The sequence below is a fragment of the Pipistrellus hanaki genome (assembly GCF_964339955.1).
Source record: "Pipistrellus hanaki genome assembly, chromosome: 4".
In the NCBI taxonomy this organism is placed as follows: Eukaryota; Metazoa; Chordata; class Mammalia; order Chiroptera; family Vespertilionidae; genus Pipistrellus; species Pipistrellus hanaki.
Window position 1 is genome coordinate 21,823,340 of NC_140506.1, and position 26,640 is coordinate 21,849,979.

At 44.3% G+C, this 26,640-nt stretch overlaps 1 protein-coding gene across 8 annotated transcripts in view; it reads left to right on the plus strand.

Moving 5' to 3' along the window:
- The window catches only part of PDZD2 (PDZ domain containing 2), a 309,850-nt gene that overhangs the window by 265,724 nt on the left and 17,486 nt on the right, over positions 1 to 26,640 (plus strand). For all 8 annotated transcript variants that reach the window (XM_084882595.1, XM_084882596.1, XM_084882597.1 and 5 more), the window contains 12 exons: positions 2,404 to 2,506; positions 9,190 to 9,332; positions 12,260 to 12,379; positions 12,675 to 12,789; positions 15,470 to 15,543; positions 15,688 to 15,913; positions 16,678 to 16,795; positions 18,396 to 18,528; positions 22,242 to 22,323; positions 23,781 to 23,815; positions 24,540 to 24,666; positions 25,787 to 26,586. In XM_084882595.1, coding sequence (XP_084738721.1) covers positions 2,404 to 2,506; positions 9,190 to 9,332; positions 12,260 to 12,379; positions 12,675 to 12,789; positions 15,470 to 15,543; positions 15,688 to 15,913; positions 16,678 to 16,795; positions 18,396 to 18,528; positions 22,242 to 22,323; positions 23,781 to 23,815; positions 24,540 to 24,666; positions 25,787 to 26,586 — 2,076 coding nt within the window. The remainder of the gene's footprint in view (positions 1 to 2,403; positions 2,507 to 9,189; positions 9,333 to 12,259; positions 12,380 to 12,674; positions 12,790 to 15,469; positions 15,544 to 15,687; positions 15,914 to 16,677; positions 16,796 to 18,395; positions 18,529 to 22,241; positions 22,324 to 23,780; positions 23,816 to 24,539; positions 24,667 to 25,786; positions 26,587 to 26,640) is intronic.

Consider the following 26,640-nt stretch of genomic DNA (forward strand, 5'->3'; position numbering starts at 1 on the left):
AGAGTCTGTGCTAGATCCTGGATCCACCTACACAAAAGGGTCTCGGTTATGTACAAGGGTCCCAGTTTTATTTCCTCATCTGTCAAATGGAGATGTTACTTACCTTGGGACACGTGTTAACTGCAAAAATTAAGTGGGGGAAAATAGAGGTGAATGGAATTATACAGTATGGTTCAGTATTGATCATCCCAAGTTATTAATTGAAAAGCATCTTAGGATGGAGGGGGAGAACATCCTGGTAATACATGATGCTGGAAATCAGGAGACAAAGTGACAGCCTTCACCTGTAGCGAGTTGAGAAACCGTGTGCAGGCCAGTTTTCTTCTTGGTTATTCTATGAGTGCTGATGTCACCTTCAGAACTTCTGATTGTATAAAAACCTGGGGCTGTGCTGGGAGAAAAAATAGAGGGGAAAATGGAGGAAGGGAACTTTCTAAGTCCAGAAACCATAGACTGGATGGTTTTTCTCCCCCAACATGAGCTTCTCAAATAGGCTTTCTGATGGGTTGGGCCCTGGCCACCCATAACTGCCCACCTAATGGGCACCAGAGGAGGTAATGACCTGCAGATCCAAGGAGCACCGTTCTCTGTAGGCTGATCGCAGGGTCAGGCGGGGGAACCAGCGAGAACCAGGAACTTAACTCCCTCTCCTGTAATTGCTGTTTACAGTCTGGTGACAGGTTCTTTCCATAACATGTTTAAACCAGGCTTCTCCCAGGTTGTTTCTATTTGCATGTCTCCTTCTGTGCCCTGGGTTTCTGGCATGTCTCCAAGACTTTTTCTTTTTTTTCCACGATGTATGAATTAATGTCACGGTTGGGGGCTGGGAAAGGCATCTCTCTAGAGAATCTCTAAAATCATCTTCAGGATCCTATCTTGCCTTTACTTCATAATTTAAACCTGGAGACCTGCCAATCCCTGACATTGTAATAGGAATTCACCAAATTTATCTTGGTTTTATATATTAGGAATAATTTCTTTTCCCAAAGCCCCTCCCTCAGTTTGCCTGCATCTCCTCATTTCTCAGGCCTTTTCATCCCTGTTTCTCATCCAGAAAGATACTTGAACTTGAGGGCGAAAGGGAAATCTTCCAAATTGTATGTGTTATGTACATTATCTATATAAACAATTCCCTCTTAAAAGGTAGTTTACATGGAAAATTACTCTGTGCTTAGTTACACATTTTTATATACAGAATTTGAGACACAATGTATAATTTTTATTATCCATTAAAATTCAGAGGTTTTTTTTACATTGTAATTACATGATTTTCCAATGACTGCTAAGTGTTAAAGGATATCTGCTGTCATTTTAAAATGTATATATGTTCCTTCACATGAATCTTATCTATTTTAGTTTTTTAAAGTATATTTCATTGATTTTTTTTTTTTTTTTTTACGGAGAGAAAGGGAGAAAGATAGAGAGTTAGAAACATCGATGAGAGAGAAACATCAATCAGCTGCCTCCTGCACAGCTCCTACTGGGAATGTGCCCGCAACCAAGATATATGCCCTTGACTGGAATCTAACCTGGGACCCTTCAGTCCGCAGGCCGACACTCTATCCACTGAGCCAAACCAGTTTCGGCTCTTACCTATTTTAATTACTATGACTGTATTTCCTCTAAGACCTCAAAGAAAAATAAAATTTCAAATGGGAAGGGTCCTGCTTGATGTATCTCATGAGTTTTGTAAATGTTTTAGAAACACTCTCAGTGCATAAGTCTCCTCTCTAATAAGCAAAGTTTGGGTGTGTTTGTTTTTAAAGCGTGATTGGCTTTTCTCAGAAGGAGGACCCACCGGACCTTGGGATCCTCCTTTCTGCGTCACTCTGAGGTCCAGAGTGTAGACATACGCTTCACGATGTGTGGGCTGACCTGTGTGGACACCTCCACATGGCCCGGCAATGATGGATTCCGGGAGGTATTTAGTCAGTCCTCAGAAGTGTAGCACATGGAATACCTGGTTGACCTGCGGGGTGTGATTATTTGGCTGCCATAAAATCAAGATTTGCTGTATTATAAGAACCTTAGAATTAAGCTTCCATTTCTGGTTTAATATTTGTTGTGACTTGCACTGTAGGAGAAAGCACTAGCCCACACGTCAAGAGATCTGGGCTCTTGTTGTGACTTCCTACCGACATGTGTGATCTTGTCCAAGTTTTCTCAAGAACTGAAAAGGCCCCTAGAGGCCTACAAACTGAGAACCCTCCCTGGTTCTGAGCTGTGCCGTGAGGTGCCTGCAGAGGAAGAACTGGCCAGCGTGATTCCAGGCTATCAGCAGACTGTGCTTTGATCCTAGTACCTCACGTGATACCTAGATTGCTGCTCCTTGAACCTTGAGATAATGTCTCAGAAGGGATTGTGCCAACCTCCCACATCAGCTCTGTGCTCTCTGCATTTCAGATCCCTGGGGCAGGTGATTCGTGTGGCTCTGAGGACTCCAAGGGAAACCTGGAAAGTCCCAAGCAGGGCAACAGTAAGATGAAGCTCAAAAGTCGTCTTTCGGGTAAGTGAGGCTCTTTATCTGATACCATCTTTCTGAAAACCAACTTCTAGCCTCAGAAGTGGGAATATATAGCCATTAGCAGGATGAACCCTTCTTTTCCTTAAAAATCTCAACATTGACCCTAGCAGGTTTGGCTCAGTGGATAGAGCCACGACCTGCAGACTGAAAGGTCCCAGGTTCGATTCTGTCAGGGGCACATGCCTAGGTTGTGGGCTTGGTCCAGTGTGCAGGAGGCAGCCAATTAATGATTCCCTCTCATCACTGATGTCTCTCTCTCTCTCTCTCTTTCTCTCCCTTCCTCTCTGAAATAAAAAATATATATATATTTTTTTAAAAACTCAACAATTTTTTTTTTTTTACCTTTCTCTTTGTTTAAATTTATTGATTTGAGAGTGGAGGGAGGGAGGGGGAGAGAGAAAGAGAGAGAGTGACACTGATTTTTATTCCACTTATTTATGCATTTGGTTGATTCTTATATGTGCCCTGACTGGGGATCAGACTCCCAACCTCGTCACATCAGGATGACACTAACCAACTTAGCTATCCTGCCAGAGCCAAACCTGTGTTTTCTTTCTTTTTTTTTTTTTTTAATATATTTTTATTGATTTCAGAGATGGAGAGGGGAGGGAGAGAGAGCTAGAACCGTCAATGGTGAGAGAGAATTATTGATTGCCTGCCACCTGCATGCCTTCTACTGAGATCAAGCCTGCAACCTGGGCATGCACACTGACTGAAATCAAACCCAGGACTCTTCAGTACACAGGTCAACACTCTATCCACTGAGCCACTGAGCCAAACCAGGTAGGGCTTGTTTTTCCTTTAGATACTTCATGTCCCAGGAATAAAACTGCATTCAGCCTGGCTTCCTGCGAGATATTTTGGGTCATAATAAAGTGAATGTCAACATCTCTGTTTGTTTCTGCTTAGATTTAAATTTCCTGTGTGTGATGTGACTTCCATAGGACTTCAGGTGATCCTTTCAATGGAATATTCCTGGTGGCTATTTTTCAGCAAACATACCTCTCCCCCAAGCCCTTGGTCTGCCAGAACCACTGGCAAAGAGCTATTTATATCATATGAAATCTGCATTTCAACTAAGTGGGAGGGGGTGGAGTTGCCGCTTTTGGAACAAGCAGATTTGACTTTTCCTGGGCACATCCTTAGAGCAGCTGGCCTGTGTCCTGAGGGAGAAAGTTAGTGCTGGGACCACACGGCTTCCAGCTTCCGTGGACCCCCGGCACTCTCGCCTTGATGGCTGTTTCCTGTCTTAAAAGTAAACTGAAAATCATGTTTTATGACTGCATTGGTTTAAAGTTACAAGCCGGACGTGTTAGCTATTCATTACTATTATGTTCTTCTGAATTTAAAAGAAATGAAACCATTTTTATGGGCCCTGAAAGTGGTGTGGGCCCTCAGCATTGTGTGTGTGGCCTGATGGAGCAGTCTACCCTGGCTACCCATTGGCATCTGGGAGAACAGTAAGAAGAAGGGTCAGGGAGCTGGGCAGAACCAAGTCTTCCCCTCAACTCTTGTTACCCGGATTACCTAGCCTGGTTATTTAATGTCCCTGAACTTGCACTTCCCCACCAGAAAAAGGAAGATGATAACACTGATATTGAAAGATTGAGCCAATTTTTAATAATAATAATAATAATAATAATAATAATAATCTCTATATATAAAAGCCTAAGCAACCAATCAACCATTTGGCTGGTTGCTATGATGTGCACTGACCACCAGGGGACAGATACTCAATGCACAGGATTGGGCTCCCTCCTGTCTGGACTGGGCCTGTGGAGATCAGGTTGATACCGGCAGTCTGACATCCCGCACGGGTCCCAAATTGCAAGAGGGCGGGAGGCCAGGCTGAGGGACCTCACCAACGCACAAATCCGTGCACTGGGCCTCTAGTAATAATAAACTCACACAAAAGCAACTAGCACAAAGCATGTATATTAGCATCCAAAAAAGTCTATTTTCTCTTCCTACCACTCAAATCTACGCCTGTCAACCAAGAGCACACCCTCCCCCCCTGCCTGGCTTTTTATTGAGTTGTTCTCTCACCATGAAACGCAGCCATCTTGTTTTTGGAATGACAAAATGGATTGCTTTGCATTTGTAACTCAGATTAATTAGGCAGGATATATCTGCGAGAGTGTGGGTCTGGGACAAGCACAGTGTGATGACCAGAGGCTGGTAAGGTTAAGGAGGGACATGGTGCCAAAGCTCCGCATGTGGAGAGAGAGACCAGCTCCCTCTGGGTCCGAGGAACCACTGCGGGAAATCCTGCGTGTGTGCAGGATGGGAAGCCACCAGGGCAGAGAGGAGATGTGAGGTCAGCTGTCTTGGCAGAGCAGATCAGCACCTTAGAAACCATTCCCAGGGAAGGGCACTGAGCTCTGGGGAAACTATGCGGGATCTTTGAAATCAGGGCAGTCATGCTCTTCATTTCAGGGGTGAGACCAGAGAAGTGAAGGGGATCCCGAAGGTCACTCATTCAATGCCCTCCCCCCCGCCCCCCAGAAGATCCGCTCCCAGACCGGTCTTCTAACTCCTATCTTGAAAAGAACCCTGTTCCCCAGTCTGAGGGTTCTCTGATAGAGATATGGGGAGGGGGTCTCATCAAGGACCTTCCAGATCCATGGTTCCCTAACTCTGTTTGTTATGGTTTGAATGAGCAGCACACTAACTGAGCAGTAAATCCAGGCCTGGCTGCGCCACAAATGGATGCCACCCTCTCTTTCCATGTCCTTCCCAGACACTCAAGGCCATGACTGGGCCATGGAGGAAAGTGGAAGGAGCTCTGCCGCTCCTGGCTGTGTGGCCTGGGACGGGTGGCTTCACGTCTCTGTTTCTCTGTTTCTTCCTCTATTCTGCCGATCAGTGTGAGTGCCTTCTCAGCGCCAGGCCTTCTGTAAGATGGAGTTGAGGGATTGCATATGGCAGTGCCAGTCCAAGGTGTGGTAGCAGTAGGCCCTCACCATGTGGTAGCTGCCACTGTTGTCTCCTTTGTTGTTAATGTCCCATCATCCTTGTCATCATCACTGTTCTCTTTCCCTATGGAGGGTAGATGCTCTGGGGGGGCTCAGACAGAAAGGTGCTCAAGCATGTGAGGCCAAGGCCTCACAGAGGTAGGTGCAAAGCCTGGAAGTCTCTGGGCTATGGCGCTCGAGCATTCAGAGGAAGCAGGATACAGGAGGGCCAGGACCTTGGCAGGGTTTGGTAGAATAGTGGTCTAGATTCATGAAAAAATGCCCAAGAAATGCTTAGGTTCAATGGGGAAAACTGGTCAGAGAAGTTTTGGGTGACTCATATCTATCTACAGGATCCAGTAATTCATCAGCCAGGGGTGCAGCCCAGCAGAGCTTGTCAGAGCGATTAGGGGAAAGGAGACGCCTGGGGCGGGAGGTGACGGTGCCGGCGAAGTGGGGGAAAACGTCAAGTGATATTTATGTGCTCCCCAGTTTTGGGAAGGATGCCGGCTTTGGACAGATCCTCTCCTTTGAGAATCAGCAGGCTAGAGCAATGAATTCATGCAGCCAGGTAGTGGGAGATAAGACTGGAAAAGCAATTTGGAAACCTGTTAAAGAGGCTTAAGGAGTTAGTTGGGTCTGCATTCAGGGCTGTGAAATATGTTCCGTCTTCAGTCATTTGAATACAGAGGTTTTAATGTGATGAGCTCCTCGTTTGTCTGTCCTGAAAATGTGGGTATTTATTTCATAGTTCATTAAAAGCGAGTCGCTGTGGTTGTCACATATCAGTGTATTATCTACAGACACTACCGTATGTGGTTTCTCTTCTGTGGATGGCAAGGTCCTCCCTGTCAGCTCCAAAGGAATTTTCTTCTAATAAATCTGTTTCAGATGAGTAAGCATGCCAAGATAGATTAATCTGGTCATGAATTATTAAGGAGGTTCTGTAAAGAGGTTCCAGCCATTTCTACTACGATTTTTGCCCAGTCTGGCTCCAAAAATGACTGAAGCGATTTCATGGAACATTTTTTCCCCTGAAATTCTAACCTGAGTTTTCATTACTTCCTGCCTTCTTTTTTGGCCAGCAGGGTTCCCTTTTAATTTTGGTGTTTTTGATTTACCCATGTTCATGCCTTAGGCTTGTGATCTTTTTAAATGGAAAATTTTCTTTGACTGCAAAGGAATTTCAGGTGTTTGAAGACCTGTATAACAAAGCTAATATTCAGCTTTTGAAAAGCCATGTCTTTAGTGATGTCCATTTTAAAATAACTGTCAGTCCTAGTCTGTGTTTTTTTTTTTTTAATCACTATTAGAAATTCATCAATACATTATTTGTAAAAGAGTACAGGATCAACTTGTTTTATCCCATAAAAAACTTTTAGGTAAATTGAAATTTTAGGTCTTCAAATAAAACATTTCATGGTCTAGGATAGCTTGATATTTCAAAGACTCTGTATGTGTGTATAGTTATATTCACAGATACACACACACACACACACACACACACACATATACACACACATACACACACAGTGAAGCAATTTTCAACTGGTGTGCTGCAAGAATGTTTAAAACATTCAATATCTATTAGTCAGGGCAACTGACCTCTTTTCCCTTAGATTGTCAAAAAATAACAATAGCCATTCAATGTGAATGAGTCACAATTATGCCTATTCTTTTGTCAGATTGGCAAAAAATAGATTTTTTTTTATTATGCCACAGAGTTTTAATAATTAGTTTATATGTGCCATGAAATGAAAAAGGTTGAAAATTGCTGATATCGAGTATAATGTGAACATTGTAATATGATTATGGCTACTATATTCAATGTAATTAAAACATGATTTAAGATTTAAGTCCCTTAAATTATCTTATTTTTAAATGGCAAGGGTGTCTTTAAATATGATCACTATAAAAAATTTTTAAACAGAACCCAACAGTACTAACCAAAAAGAAAAAAATCTATTTGTTGTACTGTGTTAATATTATGAACTTTGGTCCATCAAAAAAAAAATAAAATAACATTAAGAGAGTGAAAAAGCAAGTCACAGACATGAAGAATATATTTACAATAATAGATAGATTCCATGATCTATCCAAATATCCACAATATATTAACAAAGAAAATTAAAAGTCTATAAATCAACAACAAAAGACAGAAATCCAATTAAAAAATGAGCAAAAGACTTAAACAGGCACTTTACAACTTTAATTGACTTAAGACTTAAACAGGCACTTTACAACTTTAATTTAAGAGAAACGGCCATTGAATATTTTAAAAGAAGCTCAATCTCATTAGTCATCAGTGAAATGTAAATTAAAACCACAATGAAATGCCATTCTATATCCACCAAAGTGGCTAAAATTACAAAGACTGCCACCACTAAAATTACAATAATAATAAAATAAAATAAAATAATAAAATAAAATAAGATAAGATAAATAATATATAAAAAATCTACCACCACCGAGGAAGGCACAGATGTGGAGAAATGAGAATTCATGCACCCTGGGGATTCTACATTGGTAAGGTACATGTGTACCTGTAACCCAGCAACTCCACTCCTAGATCTGCATTTAACATGACATTTACAAAAATGTTCAATAACAGCATATTCTAGATCAGCGTCAGCAAACTACCATCCACAGCTATATTTGTATAGCCCATGAGCTAGAAATGCTTCCTACATTTTCAGTGGGTTATTAGAAAGTTTTGTAAATAATAGGCAACAGAGACCATTTGTGGCCTATAAAGCCTAAAACATTGACTATCTAGCCTTTAACAAAAAAATAAAGAAGTTTTCTTATCCTTGTTCTAGACCTAAAAACTGGAAATAAACCAAATGTCCATCAGCAGAAGAATAGATAATAAGTTGTGGTATGTTTATATAATGAAATAGCTCACAGAAGTGGGATGGATGATCTCTGGGCATGCAACAGCATGGTGGGATTTCACAAACAAATGCTAAGAATGAGGAGCCATATATACACAAACATGCATCTTGTATGTGTTCATGTATGTAAAGGTTGAAAACAGGCAAAGGTGATCTATGATGTTAGGAAATAGGTTTAACGGTTACCTTGGGAGAGGGGTGGTTAGTTGCACAAAAATGGGCTTTGGGGTTCTGGCAAGATTCTGTCTCTTTGTTTGGGTATTGGTTATTGGTACATCCACTTTGTGAAATTTCATGGAACTTTATACTTATTTGTGTACATTTCTGTAAGTTGTTATAATTCTTTTAAGTTTATTTTAAAAGTCATTATTATACATGAAAAACACCCATCTGCCCAAACAATGGAACTACTAGTATAGCAACCACAAAGTGATAGTCCTCTATCACTAGAAAACCATCTACTCAAGCATTCTCACTGTTGTTTGCCTTATCAACCATGGCTATTTCTTACTTGGATGAAATAAGTAAGAAATTACATTGCCCTTATCTGGTTCTTTAAAAACTGGCGCTTTTTTTTTTTTTTTTTTTTTTTTTTTTTTTTTTAATAATCTGGCATCAATGTCCTCAACACATACTGAACTTATGCAGAGCTTGATGGAAAAATGTGGTGAGCTTGGTGCTTTGAAAGAATTGGTCATCAGCCCTTCTGAAAACCATGAGTGTGGATATAAATTCAACAGGTCTGTGCCTATGTGTGCTCTTAAGGTTCTTTTCACCCCATATCAAGCCATGTCTTTTTCCCCCCTGTATTTTCCAGGCGGTGTACACCGTCTGGAGTCTGTTGAAGAATATAATGAGCTGATGGTGCGAAACGGGGACCCCCGGGCCAGGATGTTGGAGGTGTCCCGAGATGGCCGGAAGCACTCTCTACCCCAGCTACTGGAGTCTTCGGGATCACAGGTAGCCAGTGCCATGGAGCCTCTTGCTTTCCCATGCAGTCACAGTTGACCAGTCGGGGATGGGAGAGCACACTTCTACCCCTGGGTCTCTAGGCTTTCTTTTATCCTTTCAAAGACAAGCAAGTGCATCTCTGTTCTGAAGAACTGCTTGTCTATGTGGGCCAGGAGTATTTGGGACTAGAGATATTATACAGGGAGTGAGGCTAGAAGGAAGTCAGCCTAATATTTGAAAACAGTAGATGAAAACAATCCCTTGTTGGATCCTGACATCTTGATCCCCTTCCTACTATGTGTTTTAGAACCAAGAGCTGTCTTCAGCTGCCTGGAGACAATGGCACCTCATGGTCTGGTGAACCACCATCACTGGTTTAGTGGGCATGTCAGGATCAGTTTAACAACTGAGTGGGTGGATGTTGAGTCATGTGAGAGAGAGAAAGATGTGTGTGTGTGTGTGTGTGTGTGTGTGTGTGTGTGTGCGCCTATGCTGTGCCTGGGATCCTGCCTGTTATACAGTAATGACTCAAATAGCTAGGGTCGGAAGGGGCTGCAGAGAGGGGTGAAGTGTACAGTGATTTTAATATTCCATGGCATGGCCCCATACGTTAGGGGTGGGGAACCTTTTTTCTGGCAAGTGCCATTGGAATATTTACGTCATTCATGGGCCATATAGAATTATCAACTTAAAAGTTAGCCTGCTGTATTTGGTCAAACATATAATTAACTCTCCCCATAGCCTTCACAGGGCCAGACCAAGTGTTTTTGCAGGCCTTATATGTCCCACAGGCTGGATGGTCCCCACCCCTGCAAGTGTTCGGGGCTCCATCACCCTGAACGGAGCTCTTCTCAATTACATCATCCTCAACTCAGGTGAAACTGGGTAGACATCTCATAACCAAGTTGGAAGAGGACTCAGTCTCTGGGGAACCCATAGAAGGTTCTTTGAGTCCCATCAGACCAAAAAGTGAAGGAGCCTCGTGGTCGAGCTGGTTCACTTAGTGTGGAAATGAGAGGGTTGGCTGCCATCACAGCCAAGGATGTCTAGCCCTGAGATAGTGGCCAGCTGAATAAACCTGACCATGTTTATAGCCTGCAAATACCTATTTCTAACAAGGCTTCCAGGAACAAGGAGACATGGCTAGTAAAGATTAAGGGAAGAGACTTTTTTAACCTCTTTGAATCGTCCTTTTTCTTGTCTTCTCTTTCTATTCTCTGCCTTTCTCTTTTTCTTTTGGGATTCGAACCTTTCTTTCTTGTTGTTCTCTCTTCCTCTACTTAAAAGTATTGTCTAGAATAGAGCACTCCACTAAAATTTTCTGCGATGGTGGGAATGTTTTATGCCTGTACTTCCCTGAATGGTAGCCACAGGTATCTGCTGAGCACATGAAAAGTGGCTGGCAAGACAGGGCTATGTTTTTATTTTTATTTTAATTCATCTTCATTTGAGCATAGACAGCCACAGGTGTCTGGTGACTGCCATACTGGACAGCAAAGGTCTAGAACATACCACAGGTCTCGTTCCCACTAGTTCCCTAAGAGGAGATGGAATGGGTGCTGCTGGAGATGGGTGATCAGAGAGAGTTCTGTACAAATCCACAGATGCACGTGTGTACTCAGGGGTTGAAAACCCTCAGTCTGTGTCCGGCCATTTCCTCAGTGGTTTCAATAAGAGGGTGGTAACTTTGCCAAGCCAACATCTTTTAAAAAATTTTTTATTATTGAATCAGACAGAGTCTGGAAGGCCAACATAGTTGCCAGATAGTTTGTAAAACTGCAAAATGTAATTGTTCTAAGCTGCCAGGAATACAAAAATGTTAGCCGTCATCTTGTTTCTACCTTTGACGGTAGAATACATCCATTAAAGATACAAACTATTTCTGATGTTTCTTCTCATATTAAATATGAAGTCTTTGCTTATACTGGAATATCTGTCATTTAAGAAATTTATTCTAAAAAGAATCGTAAGGAGCTAGACTGCAAACGTATTTTATCACTAGATTTGTAGACTCTCTTGTTTAGGTTATAATGATGTGCTCTGCTTGCACACGTATACACCGGGAGGTGGGCAGGCTAGAGATGGAGATTTGCACTGGAAAATATTTTATTGTGCACATGTGAGGGATTAGACCTGAAGCTGCTGCAGTTGCTCAGCGGGATGTTTTATGCAGAATAACAGTTATCTGGGTTTGTGGTGTGGGTTTTATAAGAAACAAGGGCTTACTAAGTTTTTCGAGTGAGAGAATTAAGCTTAACATGGGAATGGTTCCTAACCATGATTATGAACTTGGGGTGGGGGGAAGGGGTAACTTCCAGGCGGGGGGACCCTAACCCAGGGTGGCCATCTTATAGCTCTGAGGCCTCTGGGTTTCTGGATCCTGACTCCATTCCAGAAAGCCAGAAGCAGGATCCGTGGAGTACAGTTGAGGAAAGAAATACCAGGTGTCTGTGGCCTCTGAGCCGTTCTTTTTGTGGAGGAAGAAGGTGTGGCCATTTAATGCAGGAGGATCTATTCCTCTGCTTCTATTTAAAGCATTTTGTTTGTTTTATTTGAATCCTCACCTGAAGATATGTTTTTATTGATGTGTTTAGAGAGAGAGGAAGGGAGAGAGAGATCTCTGTGGGAGAGAAACATTGATCAGTTACCTTCCATATGTGCCCCGACTGGGTCACGAACCCACAACCTAGGTATATGCCCTTACCAGGAATCAAACTCGCAACCTTTTGGTATATGGAACGATGATCCAACCAGCTGAGCCACCTAGCCAGGGCCCTCCAGTGTTCGTTATAATGAACTCTCTTAAAGCCACTAGACCAGGGAGGAATGGCTACCTCACCCCAAAGGCAGCTGAGGTTTTCAGAATCTGAATGTGTCCGATGCCAGAGGCCCAGAGGGTAGCTGGGACTCTCTGGCCTTCTGTCTGCTGCCCGTAGGAATACCACATCGTGAAGAAGTCCACCCGCTCCCTGAGTACCACGCAAGTGGAGTCCCCGTGGAGGCTCATCCGGCCGTCGGTCATCTCCATCATCGGGCTGTACAAGGAAAAGGGCAAGGTGAGCGCTCTTCTGCCCGCTGTTCGTCCTCCGGCGAGAGTTAGCCTATATTTCCTAAACAGTTACTTTTTATTGTTGTTGTTTTTATATGAAAATAACAAACGTTTAACGAGGAATAGATGACGCGCCCTTTATGTATAGGTGAGTGGCTTCCCAGGCGTACTGTCCTGTGGGCCTGAGTGAGGGGGTCACACCCTTTTGCCTTAACTACGGACATGGCTGGGAAGACATGGGAAGGATGCCCTCAGGGAAGTACTGCAGTGACAACCTGGACCTACGTCTGCTTTGGGTGCAGGGCCTTGGCTTTAGCATTGCCGGAGGTCGAGACTGCATTCGAGGACAGATGGGGATTTTTGTCAAGACCATTTTCCCAAATGGATCGGCCGCCGAGGACGGAAGACTAAAAGAAGGTAGGAGAGCGCCTCTGGGTGTCCTCAGTGGGGGTGTGCTCTGTTTTCATGGGAATCTGCCCCTTTGCAAGGTGTGGAGGGAACGCCCAGCAGTTGGGGCTGTGGGCTTGGGAGCACAGCAGTCGGGGGCTGAATCCAGCACTCACCACATCGTGACCTCAGACGGTGGTATCCTGAGCTTCCCTTTCCTCACTTAAAAACACAGGGAACCAGTACCCACCTGGAAGAGTTGTGGTGAGGATTGAATGAGCCCTGTGAAAAGTGGCTTGCTACTTTTATTCGGGTCTTTAAATATCTACCTTATTCCTTTGGTCTTTGATCAGGTTTCTTTTTTAGAAAATTTCTGAGAGTTTGTGGGCTGGATACGTACACATCTTTTACGTTCTCCTCAGCACCTACTATTTGATCGCTCACATAAACATACTAAACAAGTGCTTCCCCCCACACGCCGCTTTATGGAGATGTAATGGATAGATAACTCTGTATGTTTAAGGTGTATTACATGATATGATAACACTGATGTACTGTGAAATGATTACCACAGTAAAGTTCGTTAACCACCTCCGTCACCTCACGTCCCCTGTTTTGTGTGTGGGGGGTGAGAATATTGAAGACCTACTCTCTGAACAATTTCAGGAATATAACTTGGTATTGCTAACTGTGGTCACCATGCTGTACATTAGGTCCGCAGAACTTGTTCATGAATTCTGACTTTTCTTCCTTTTTATCAATACACTTCCTTCATGGGAAGATTAAGTCACAATATTTCTAGTTGCCTTCAAAAACAGTGTGACTGCTCATTTCAGTTGGCTCAAAGTACAGGTGCTGCTGTATGAAACTGCTGTTTTTTTATTAACTGACTAGTAGCCCAGTTGCTCCGTGCTACCCTCCTGTAGCTCCCTCCACCCCTCTGCTCTCCCGTCTATCCCCCCATAGCTTGCTGCCCTGCCCCCTCCTGTAGCTCTCCACTGCGCGCTTGTAGCTCGCTGCCCCACCCTCCTGCTGACCTGTGATCTGGTCTTTAACATGGTCAGTCATTAACGCTTCCCAACGTAAGGACCATTTGCATGTTACATCTTTATTATATAGGGTAGAATGAGTTGGAGTTTCCTTTTTCAGGCAGAGTGACCCTGGAAGCCTGGATGCTAATGATGAGACGTGAGCAGGCTTCATATTTTGATGGCAGAGTATTTATTTCCCTCTCTCAGAGGAAGGGTTGGCTCCCAGGTAGTGTCTGTGTGTACAGAACAACAGAAAGTTCTAGCAGCAGAGCATTTTCATAATGGATGTGCCCTGTGTTCACTTGATTGACAGTCTCCCTGCAGCGCTGGTGGACTGCAGCAAAACGGAGGAGAAATCAATAGTTAGGAAAGGTTAATAGCACTCGGGTCTTCCTAATACTCTTTTATTTCCTTCTGTATCATTTACAATAAAGACAAGTCGTTGAAATGGATTTTCAACCTGTTGAATGGTCTGTCGTCTTTAAATCTTGTATGAAGATTTTTAAAGCCTGAACAATCATTTTAATGTTTCCATCCTTTTCCCATGTGGGAACAAGCCCAAAATCTCACCTCATTGAGTAACCAGCCATGCCAGGTGATTTTTAAACAGAGTCTGCCACTTATTTTACAACTTGTGCAATTGCATTAGAGGGAAGGCACATAACAAAAGCATGGGGACAGGGTTCCTTTGGTCAGGCCCACAGTGTGCTCCTGGGACTGGCCTCCCCGGGAGGGGGATGGAGAGATCTTCGGCTGCTTTGCACTCTGTCTTAGGTAAGGGAAGTCTCTTCCGTCTTACACTGCTTTGCAAGGTCCATCTCTTCTGCTCTTGGGGCCGCTTTGTAGCGTTTTTGATGAGCTGTTATTTTAAAAAACCAGATTGTGTTACAAGAGTACAAACTAGAACAAACTCTGGTAAGTCATCAGGATGTTCAAGTCTTTTCTATTCCTGGCAGACATTATCAACAGCTTGAAAATGACCTAACTATACCTTCTTGGAGTTGAAGATGAGTCCGGGATGGGGGGTAAGGGGAGAGAATGTGAGTGCAGTTTGACATTGGCATACAGTAATTTCTGACACAGAAGCATATAGTAGTGTGCCAGATTAATGATGGAGAACTCAGAGCACCACTAAGACCGGGCATCTAGACTATTTCTAGAGGTAGGGCCGCCATTCCTAAATAATCTCTCACAAGGTTTGGTTTTGTTTGTGTGTGTTTTTTTGTCTGTTATTGAGACGATTTTCCCTGCTCTGTGATGATTCTCCGGGCCCAGAGATGGGAGTGGCTTCTCACATGTGTGCGTTCATGCTTCACTGCCTGTGGGTTTAAGTTTTTAAACAAAGAGCATGAGGAAAGACTTGGGACTCCATTTCTGCAGTTTGATCTCTAAACATAGGACATCTGATATTAAACTTGGCAATGGCTAAAGAATAAGACTTGGATGCTTCCCCTAGTCATTTTAATTAAAGGTGGAACTACAGAGTTACTGCAAAGAAATGTGCATTAATTGTCCCTTTTGTGACATTCCTGGGAGCTAAGCTAAGGAAAGTGGATGGAAGGATAAAATTCATTTTATAGAGTTGTAGATCAGGGACCCTGTGGTATCCTGTTCGCATACTGACAGGTTCCCCTAAATTAAAGCCTGACATTAATGTAATTCTCCTATTTGGTCCCTAGGGGATGAAATCCTAGATGTAAATGGAATACCAATAAAGGGCTTGACGTTTCAAGAAGCCATTCATACCTTTAAGGTAACAACATTCTTATTGATCTCCTTTATTCTCTTGTTTTTCTTCATCTCCTATTTCGTGTTTGGATTTCATGTTGTTGTTTTTCACTCTTTGGCATAGAAATAGTCTGAATGTTTCAGCCCTACTTTCTTTTTGTTTTCTCAGCAAATCCGGAGTGGATTGTTTGTGTTAACCGTACGCACAAAGTTACTGAGTCCAAGCCTCACGCCCTGCTCCACCCCCACACACATGAGTAGATCCAGCTCCCCAAACTTCAACGCCAGTGGGGGGACCTCAGCGGTAGGCTCTGATGAAAGCAACTCTTCCTCTCTGAGTCGGAAGGCCCATGGGCCCAAGGACAGAATTGTCATGGAAGTAACGCTCAACAAAGGTGATGCCAGCTGTTCCTTGCCTTTGCTACCTGTTCTCACATAGCAATGTGAACTTTTTATGCTTTTCCTATGAATCATTTCTTTGGAACGATCTACTACCAACAATATATGGTGTTCTCTAAATGGGCAGTAGGATCAAAAGTGGAGATGTTAGTCATTTTACTAAAGTTCAGGAGAATTACCAAGAGCCCACAGTCCTATGAGCTCTCCCCAGATGAATTGCCATATGTCCAAGACTCCTGTTTAAAGAAACTACTAACCAGCTTAATTCCAGAGCTAATATAAAAATTTAAAGAAGAAAAGATCATAGTTAAGAATACAGTTAACACCAATAACTAAGTCACGGGTGATCCCCAAATCATACTGCTTTTCATCTCTGTTTTCTTTCCCTCCTCACCCACTGTAGAAATAGGAGGTGCAATTAAATAATCAAGGGATTAGGTGCTAAAATAGGCAGTAAAAGAATACCTAAAATTGTACATCCAAAATAAAATATATTACCTCGACTCTGCCTATTTCCAAAAAGTAGATTTGCAGACTAAGCAGAGTAGACCATTGAACAATTCCCAGTCCTGTTCAACCGTGGTTCTGTCGGGACTCATTTAATGAACAGAATGTGGCCATGTGGGCAAAGAAAAGCAGGATTCACATTCTGAGTCTGGTCAAGAAATGAATGGCTATTGATCTGAATATCCATTGATGCAGCTTCCAATCACTCACGCCTGATTTCTTATGTTGTTTTCTTTAATGATGCCTCTGGCAGAGCCCAGAGTCGGATTGGGCATTGGCGCCTGCTGCCTGGCACTGGAGAACAGCCCTCCGGGCATCTACATTCACAGCCTTGCCCCGGGATCCGTGGCCAAGATGGAGAGCAACCTGAGGTGCGTAGTAAACCTGGTATGTCCGTGAATATTCTGAGTCCATACATGTCAGATACCTGCGCTGTTACATTCCTTTATGTGATTCTAAATCTTTGTATTAGTTGCAGAAATATAGCCTGGATTATAATTAATAGCATCTCCAAAGGTGAAATGAAATTTGGTTGAATTAAGAGAACTCTGGATCTTGGCTTTTCCGATGTTGTTCTATTTGGACACAGAAGTTCAGTTTCAGAAATGACAAAACACAACTCTATACGGATAACTGTGATTCTCTAAATATTCCCTTTCACTTGTACATTCAGTTATGTGAAATTCAGGGAGATGCTGGGAAGTGCTCAGTATGGTTCAGGATCACTGGGTACAAGAGAGTCCTCAAATCATGCCTTTATTATTCAGCATTATCGCTTGAACCTTTCCTGTTGTTTCATTCCTTTCTGGGTGGTGATGTGGAGATGCTTACTGTCTGAAGTCACTGCGTGTCTGATTTCTTGATCCAGCTAGCTGCGTTGTGGCATGGGTATCCTGTTTATACAAGACATGCCTAGGTGTTCTGTTATATAATAGTTGCGATGGGTTTGTGCCCATCTAAACTTCGCAAGAACATACATGTACTGCACAAAGCACCCTGTGCAAACAGTATCACCTTTCTTCCCACTAAGCTTCTAAGTCCTTGAGCAGTTGAGGAATTATCAAAATGACATTCCTTGAGGTTGCCATCTTGGGGCCCTGTTAATAGATTATATTATGTTTTTAGTTAATCATCAGAGTGAATTTCCATATGAAAAAAAAAAAGTTAGCAAATCATCCAAAGTACATTAAAGAAAATATACTTTTAGAACCCAAGGAAAAAAATCCTTTAATGACATCCCAAGATGATGTTTTTTTCTTGAATGGTTCCATATGTCTGGAGCCTGCCAAATGAACATTCTTCAAACCCCATATAAAGACTCTTTGTTCTCTCGTTCTGAGTTCTCTCCCTATAATTTCAAGTCAAAAATGGGCATCTTGTCTTCAATTTCTCATTTGTTCGAATTTGAAACGTTTTTACAAATTCTTGGGTAACCTTTGAGCTTCAGATATTTCCTCCTTAAATTGTATTACAATAATCATTTCAAGATGGTAGGAAAAAAGAAATTGATGGTGGTCGAGGGGCTATCACGTGATGATTGAGGTAGACAGACCTGAGTTCAACAGTGTGTGACCTCTAGCTGACCTCTCTGAGCCTGTGGTCTTCTGTACATAATGGGAATAATAATACCCCTTCAAGTACCATTCTGTGGATGGCTTTGTATAGTGCCTGGCTTACACTATGTGCTCAAGAAGTGTTAGTCTGCGCTGTTGTCCTTATTATCTATTTTATTTACCTTTACTACTGAAAATATGGGTAGGTAAGCATAATGGCTTTTGCCAACTTACAATCCATTGTGTTTATATGAACGTGGTGCTCTTTTACATATATGCAAAGATGGAAATACTTCTTTATTCAGAAAAGTTTCCTTATGATAAAGTATTCAGAAAAGAATTATTAGAAACCTCCCCTAGAAGGAAACCTTGTAAAAAGTCGACTGTTAGCACAGTGTTGATTATGTTGCCTCCTTAGTCGTGGAGATCAGATCCTGGAAGTGAACTCGGTCAACGTCCGCCATGCTGCTTTAAGCAAAGTCCACTCCATCTTGAGCAAATGTCCTCCAGGACCCGTGCGCCTTGTCATCGGCCGGCACCCTAATCCAAAGGTGAAGTACTTCATGTGTTCCGAGTTTGGGAAGATGGCCTGGCTGTTTGTCCAGGAGCAGTGACACACACATTACAGTGACAACACATACATTGGTGGGTGGGACAGTGCACTGGGCTGGGGATGGGAGTCAGCCTGAGCCCCCACCGTGGCCCAGGTGACAACTTCACGTGGGAAATGAATCATTGATCTGAACTTCTTCACCCTCATGTTCTTATCAGACAATTCTGACAATGTTATTGGTGAGTGTCAAATTTGGAAGAAGGCAGCAGTGCTGGGTTCTGGTTAACCCCAGCTGGCCGTGTGATGATCTCTGGTGAGGTACTTCACCTTTTTTGGGTTTCTGCATCCAGAGTACCTGAGAGCATTACATGAGATGACTTGTCTGGGCCAATTCCTGCCCTGTACAGAATACTTCTGTAATTAGGCTTCATAGCCCTCTAATATTTTTTAGCACTGATATCACTCTGTTGGCCCATATTGAACTTGCAGATTATAGTAGCCCCTGTCCCCTGGGCCTCTGCTGTTATTTGGATATCTCTTCTAAATGTGTACAGTTGCTTTTAATTTTTTCAGTAGTCACAAGACACCTCGGCAAGTTCAACTCGACCCTCTTTGAATGCTAATTTTTGTCATTTTGAGCACTCGATGTACAAATCGTTTAAAATTAGCTTGTCTCTAACATTGTCATCAGATTGTCTTTTACAACGTTTAGTCCTTTTCTTTTAACAACTCAAAATGCTCATTGGTCACACTAGTTCGTTCCTTGCCTGTCCTGTGGCCGCCAGGCCCTCCCTTGTATTGTATGTAGGATTATTTGATTATATCCTAAGTGGTCCCAGGCTGCTGAGCTTGATGAACTTGTATGCCATTTTAAGAAGAAGTCTGTGCCAAGAGACGCTGTGGGTCCTCCCAGGTGCCACGCCTGGGATTTCCTTCGCGCATTACCGTCATGGCATTGTTCTGAGTGTCTCAGTGGTGTTCGCTGTGGCTCTGGTCCTCCCAGTGCCAGTAAGTGCATCCAGCTGTACCTCCAGGCCTCAGCCCGTGAGGGTGGTGTCAGCCACTATGCTTGAACAGAGGCTGTCGTTAGACTGATTCAAAGTCAGCGCCACTGCTTCCCTGTCCCACCTCACCTCCCCCCTGATTTTTTTCTCTCGTCTACGTGCCTTTTCAAAAGCATCTTCCATAAAAGCTTCCTGGAAATCATTAGTATAAAATCAAGTCCTTCTACCTCTTCCCCGTTTTTCCTGTCATTCCCTTTGTTCTCCATTCTGTTCTGCAGTCCTGACCCTTCCCTTCAGCACCTGGTGTACTTCATTTCCCCAGTCTCCCTAGGACTCTCTGGGTCGCTTCTAACATTGTTTTGCCTCATCATCATAGCCCGGCCCGCCTCAGCTCCTTGCTCCTGCGCCCTCTCTTGGGTTCCATTACCCACATGGCCACACCACCTCTCGAACCTTAGGAAGCAGTCCACTAAGCTATGGCTGCCCTGGCACATCCCTCAGCCACACAATAGGAAGTTAAGTTCTTAGTGTTTGGCAGGCTGATGGCGTCAGGGCTGACTTCAAGTCCATTCCACTGCAGCGCAGGCTACGGTCTGTCCAGCGGTCCACATCGCCTCAGCCCCAAAGCATCTGCCTAATTTGCTAATCTGGTCAGAGAGGCAAACAAGATGGCCTTTCAGTGCAAAGCACGACGATCCAGATGGACTGTGGTCTGCGATTCTTGAACACACAGGTTGAGTCGTGTTTCCCGCCGCAATAAAATGGTCCTCCTGACGGTGTGGGAGATAATGGCCAGCAGAACCACAGTAATTGTTGGCCTGCACTTCACTTTTCCTCCTAGGTAAACATGGGCTCTGAGCTATAACATCATACTGTATTTTTCTTCTGGTCAAGGTTCCATTTTATGTTTAATGTATTTTCATGTCGCTTACCCCAGCATTTCATTCCAGTAGTACAGTTTGATACTGAATGTATGTGCTTCCTTAGTTTTAATGTTGTTCCAAGAGAAATACCACAAGGATTTTCTTTTCTTCTGTTTCTCTAACGGCTGGAGCAGTGGCCGCCCACTTGGGATATCCAAACCCTCCAGGTCTAGACAAGCTGAGAGTTGGACCCGCTCAGCAACAGTGTCTAGCTTACGTTAAGTAGAAGAAATTATTGGTGGTAGAGGTCTGTTTTTAACTGGTGCTGGGCTCCCAGATGATTCAGATTACCCAGGAAATCTTTCACTCATTTCAGACCCCAACCATTTTTCCCCCACTCTGCAAAACAATAGCAAATCTTGAAAGTCTAATGTCAAGAAAAAGTTGCAACCACTGTTTCAGCTGATACTTTCCCTGGCTTATTTATATAAAATTATACTTTGCTTTATGAAGGTGTGTGTGTGTGTGTGTGTGTGTGTAAGCAAGTGTATATGCCGCTGTGCATGTATGTTTACATATTTTATTTCCAGAAAACCTAAAAGTATTACATAAAGGCCATGATGTGATTGTGATTAAATGTAATGCTAATTCCTGGATAGTGCCCTGGCTGGTTTGGTTCAGTGGACAGAGCATCGGCCTGCGGACTGGAGGGTCCTGGGTTCAATTCCGGTCAAGGGCACATGCCTGGGTTGCAGGCTTGATCCCCAGTGGGGGGCATGGAGGAGGCAGCCAATCAATTATTCTCTCTCATCGTTGATGTTTCTATCTCTCTCCCTCTCCCTTCCTCTCTGAAATAAATATATATATGTATATGTATATATATATATTGATATATATATATGCGTGTGTATATATATATATATATATATATATATAAATCCTGTATAGAAATATTTACACACTAAAGACAAATTGCTATGCTTAGCCAAATATTATTTATACTAAATGTTATTTTAGTATACAAATTATCATTCTAAGTTTAAAATATAAGCCTTTTAAAAAAGAAACTACATAAGTTATGTAGTTGTCTTTTAAAACATCTCATAGTTTAACATGTATCAGGCTTTAAAAAATCTTCTCATGAATGATAACAATTTATGGGAGGCGGGGAATCTATGAACATACTGTAATACCAATACAGAAGGAAAAGAAGTTATAAAAGCACTATATTGAAAACTTCACTAAGAATTGATTCAGACAATAATACTTAATGAAGCTAAAACAGTAGAGTGAAAATACACTGGGGAGCAGGATATTGACATTGTTTCAAACTATCTCCTTACAGATGACTCATTAATGGCAAAAAAAAAAAAAAAAAAAAAAAAAAATCCAGTGGAGAAATCTGCTGAACTCCATGCCAATCAAAGTTATCACCAATTATGAAACACACTGACCCTGCCTGCTGCTGTGATGCACTGAGAAGGAACCGAGTTTTATAGTTTTTCTGCCCCAAAATGCATAATCTAAATCTAAGCATGAAGAAACTATTAGGTACATCCTTTGAGGGTTTGAATTGGCTTCATTTCTTCCAAAATATCAGTATCATGAAAGACAAAGAAGGGCTCTGAATTGCTTTGGCTTAAAGGAGACCAAAGAGACATGACCCTAGATCATGCACTGAATTCTGGATTGCCAAAAAGAAGGAAAAAACAAACAAACAAAAAAAATCCTGGTTTTCTTTTCCTCTTCCCTCTGCTCAGCTTCTGCCTCTGTTTCCAGCTCCTTTTCGTTGGGGGAAATAAGTAAGTAAACCCATCTAAAGTGTGCTTTCTGTTGAAAACCAGGTTTCCGAGCAGGAAATGGATGAAGTGATAGCACGCAGCACTTACCAGGAGAGCAAAGAGGCCAGTTCCTCTCCCGGTTTAGGTACTGTAACCGCACATTTTCATTCAACCTTGGGAACCGTCTCATTAGGTGCCCCATGGGGCACTCCCGGGCAGTATGACTGGATTCTCTCTCTGGAATGATCACGTTGGACAGAAGTAGTTGTCAAAGAGATACTAAGCTTTCTCTTCGCAGCTGCTTTTGATATCTGCAGTTGTTTAATCTGCTTTATTAGTTCTACTCACGCATGCCTCTTAGATCACTTTGAGATGATTTGCAAAAATGAGTTAGCAGCGTTTCATGGGTTTATGTGCAGCTCATCCGACCTGTGCTCGCTGAGCATGAAGCGAGACCAAAATAGCTGTGTGTGCATTGTAGATGCAGAGTAGAGAATCCAAAAACCTGGGGCTTCTTGACATGAATTAAAAGTTTCCACTTAAGAAAGGCAATGGAGGCTGCAGAAATCACGCTTTGCCCTTCCCACGTGGAGCAGTTGAAGTGGAGGAGGACTGAGATAGTAAGCATTTCACATGAATTTAAAACAGGAAGCGTGGCGTGAAGTCCTATGGAATGGAACCTAAAGGAACTGCAAACGTGTCTGAGCTTGAGATATGACTCACGTCAGGATTGATGTCGGGAGGAAAAGGCACTGAGCCATGAGTTGCTGGTTGTCAGAGGAAAAGGGAGGCATGGGAATTCTTGGAAACCATGAAATACCCTGATTATCTGCATCCATAATTAATATATTTAAAATCATGGCACAGCCATAATGGGCTCTTTATTCAGCCCGCCCGGCCTCCCGGCCTGCCGGAAAGCTGTCCCCTCGTGCTCCCAGCGGAGCCCCTCGGCCATTTATAAAAGACGTTATTAAGCCATGAGCCTCGTGCCCAGGATCTTTTGGCTCGTGGCATACCATTTAAAGTATCAATGCTGAATCTTTTCCTCCTTCAACTCAAGTCTAAAATAGATAGTCAACCCTCTTCTCGGCTCTTGTGTGAGTTTCCTGGGTGGTGCCCCTTTGTTCATTCATCCTGTAATCCATCCACACACAGCTCCTATCCAGGAGCAGTGCTGAGCACCGTGGAGTCGGCGCAGTGAGGGTCTCGGCCCTGTGCATAGTGAAAGAGCTGAGGGAGGGAGATGAGATGAATCTACTTATAATTCGATTAAACTCTGTGTATGGGAATTGGTGTATGAGTAGCACAAAGTACTTGAGAGATTCAGGCGAAGTTCCTCCCAACTGAGACCATCCTGGAGATGGTAACTCCTGAGTTAAGTCCTAAAGCATGAGCAGAATCTTGGGAGGTGGGACGGGATAGGGACAGGGTTCCCAAGGAGACCGCATGCATGTGGGTACCTGTGCACCTGGCCCATCAGTGCCAGTCAAGCAGAGAGGGCTTTGTGTAGTGTGCTTGGCTCCTCCTCTTCTAGTTAAGGATGGGAGCCTGTTTGTACAGATTAGAGCTTCGTGACAATATGGTGAATTTTTCCCCCAACAGGTACCCCCTTGAAGAGTCCCTCTCTCGCAAAAAAGGTGAGTCCGGGTGCACTGCTGCCTGTGAACAAATTCCTGGAGCCCAGAAATCAAATGTGAGGGCCCAGCCGGTATTTCTGTCCAATGAGTCATCTGGCCACTTTACACAGGAAACAGCAACAATGCTGATTTGAGAACAAGACTATGAATGTGTTTCTTTTGTTAAATATTCATTCAGGAAAAGAAACAGCAACAGAATAAATTAGAACTGCAATTTGAAAAAAAATAGTTTTCTAAATGCTCCATAAGAGGGCGGGCCCCGGTTGGATTTGGGGGTCTGTGTCTTTAGGGAGACAGTGGCACCATTCCGGGCTGGCTGTGCCTGCGTCCCAGTGGGTCTGAGCACAGGACCCGAGCTCCCCTGGGTTCTGCTCCATCCACAGGCTGCAGCAGTGGCTCGGAATTCCATTCTGTTTTCCTATCGCTTCCTCGCTGTTTTTCCTGGGAGGGTGGATACATGGCTGCTGCGGCTTTTCTCACATTGCCAAACACTTGGCAAAAAAACAAAAACAAACAAAGAGAAAACTTAAAAAATGCTGTCTGGCAGCAAGCGTTGGCTTTTGACTCGTTTAATTGAGCCATCCTAAAGTAAATGGAAGTGGGTGTTCACCCCACAGCTGCTCCGAATGGCCATGGATTAGAACAAAGTGTTCTTGGAAAGGTAGGAAGTAATTATATGAGAATATTCCGCTCCCAAGCCGTCCAACGCTGTCTTCTTCCACAGGACTCCCTGCTCTCCGAGGCCGACCTCTCCCAGTACTTTGCCCCGGACGCCCCAGGCCCCCTGGCAGACTTCGTGGTGGCGGGCTCGGAGGACGAGGAGCACACGGGGAGCGGCTGCAGCGCCTCCAGTAAGCGGTGACTGATCTCAGCTCCGCCAGGCTGGTTTACCACATGCCAGAGTTGAAGCCATCTTTCTAGCCTGGCGACATTCAGAGTTTAGTTTTTAAAAATGGCCAGTCGATTCTGCAGCACATTCTACCCTCAGAAGTGATGGTGGCCTTTGGGTGCTGTGTACATAACGGAGCCTTGAAATGTATGGGTTTGGCACCTCAGTGACCTGTTTTAGGGGAATACCAGCCAAATGTCAGGCCCTCCCCTCCCAAGACCCTGACTTAATTATTTTTAGAAAGCAGTGAAAGATTTGGAACTTACAAGACATTTCATCTCATTATCTTCTCAATGGGAGAAGAGGCTCTGACATGAGCCGTGCTGATTTCTCAGGCTTGTGCTGCTGTGGAGCCCGTTGCACTTTACTTCTGATGTGTGACCGTGGACGTGCCCCTGTCTTAGGAGAGGCAGGGGAGGCTCACTCTGCGTCTGGTCTGGAGCAGCGGATGAGCTCACTGTAGTCTGATAGGAGCATTTCAAGGTGGAAGCATGTGTCATTTTTCGCTATATTTAGCAAGATGTGTGGAGTTTGCACAGCAGCCCAGGCCTTGCTTGCCCTCCGGGGGCGTGACTGGTTTGTAGAGAGTAACCTCAGGCTTAGCTGTGCCCACAGGCTAGGAGTCTACCTGCCCTTCAGTCAGGCCAGTCTCTGCTGATGAAGAACCTCAGGTGGGGGAAGGCCCAGGCCTGGGCACTTGTTGGTCCCCCGACATCCTTCTAAAGAGGAATCAGCAGCAGCAACTGGGTGGAGCCCCAGCCATGCACTAGACATCCTGATGGTAACAAGTTATGCATTTCTGCCTCTAGGCAGCGCCCACATTTGAGTTAAACAATTCAGAGGTTCAGGGACAAAAATAAAAACACAAAAAGGGCGGCCAGCAGGAAAACGGGAGGGTAGCCGGCTGTCCGATATGTTCCCAGCAGACCTTGGAAAGCAGTATCGATCATGGAAGCCTGGTGCCGGTGGGCCAGAGGGTACCAGAGGGCCATGTGACTAGAAGCCTGGAAGCGCTCAGGGGTTACCTTGCTAAGATCAGGCCCGATGGGAAACTGTTTCACCTGACTTTCTCTCCCCACCAGCTCCCAAGGAACCAGGAAAAGCCAGGGCCAACAGCCTCGTGTGTCTAGGAAGCCAGCGGGGCTCCGGGCTCTTCCACAAGCAGGTGACCGTCGCCAGACAGGCCAGTCTGCCCGGGAGCCCGCAGGTCCTCAGAAACCCTCTGCGCCGCCAGAGGAAGGTGGGCTGCTACGACGCCGAGGACGCCAGCGATGAGGAGGAGTTCGAGGGCGAAGGGGACTGCATCTCCCTCCCAGGGAGTTTCCCGGGAGCCGGCAGGCCTTTGGCAGAGGACAACTCTAGGCAAGGCTTGACCTCTTCCAAGGTCATGAATGTCAACCACCGAGAGGACCCTCCCCAGAAAACACTGGTCAGCAAGGCCTCCTCGGTGCCTCTCCTCGGCAGCTCCCTGAGCTTGGAGAGCATCCCAGGCGACCTGGGGGAGACTCCTCCCCCCGCAGCCAGCCCGCTGCCTTCTGCAGAGGCCCCCCAGGGTGGCTCTGGCTGCTCGGGGAGGAAGGAGCTGTCGGGGTCCAGGAGTTCACCCAAATTGGAATACAAAGCTGACACCCAGAGTCTGGTGAGTGCGGACAGCGCCAGTGTCCCCCAGCAGAGGAGTGAAAACTTGGGGTGCAGGCACAGGCCAGTGGCCAGGGTCAGCCCACACTGCAAGGAGCCAGAGGCCAAGGTCAGGCTTCCCGCATCCCAGACAGTAAACCTGGCCGCTGGAGGTGATGACTCCACGGGTGTGGAACCTAAGGTCCAGGCCGCTTCCGTCCACGAGACCATGGTTGACGTCCGACCAGGTGGAGCTGCGGACAAGGTAACGGAGTTTCTCGTAGGTACTTGGGTGGATGCTATGTGAATGAAGGGGCAG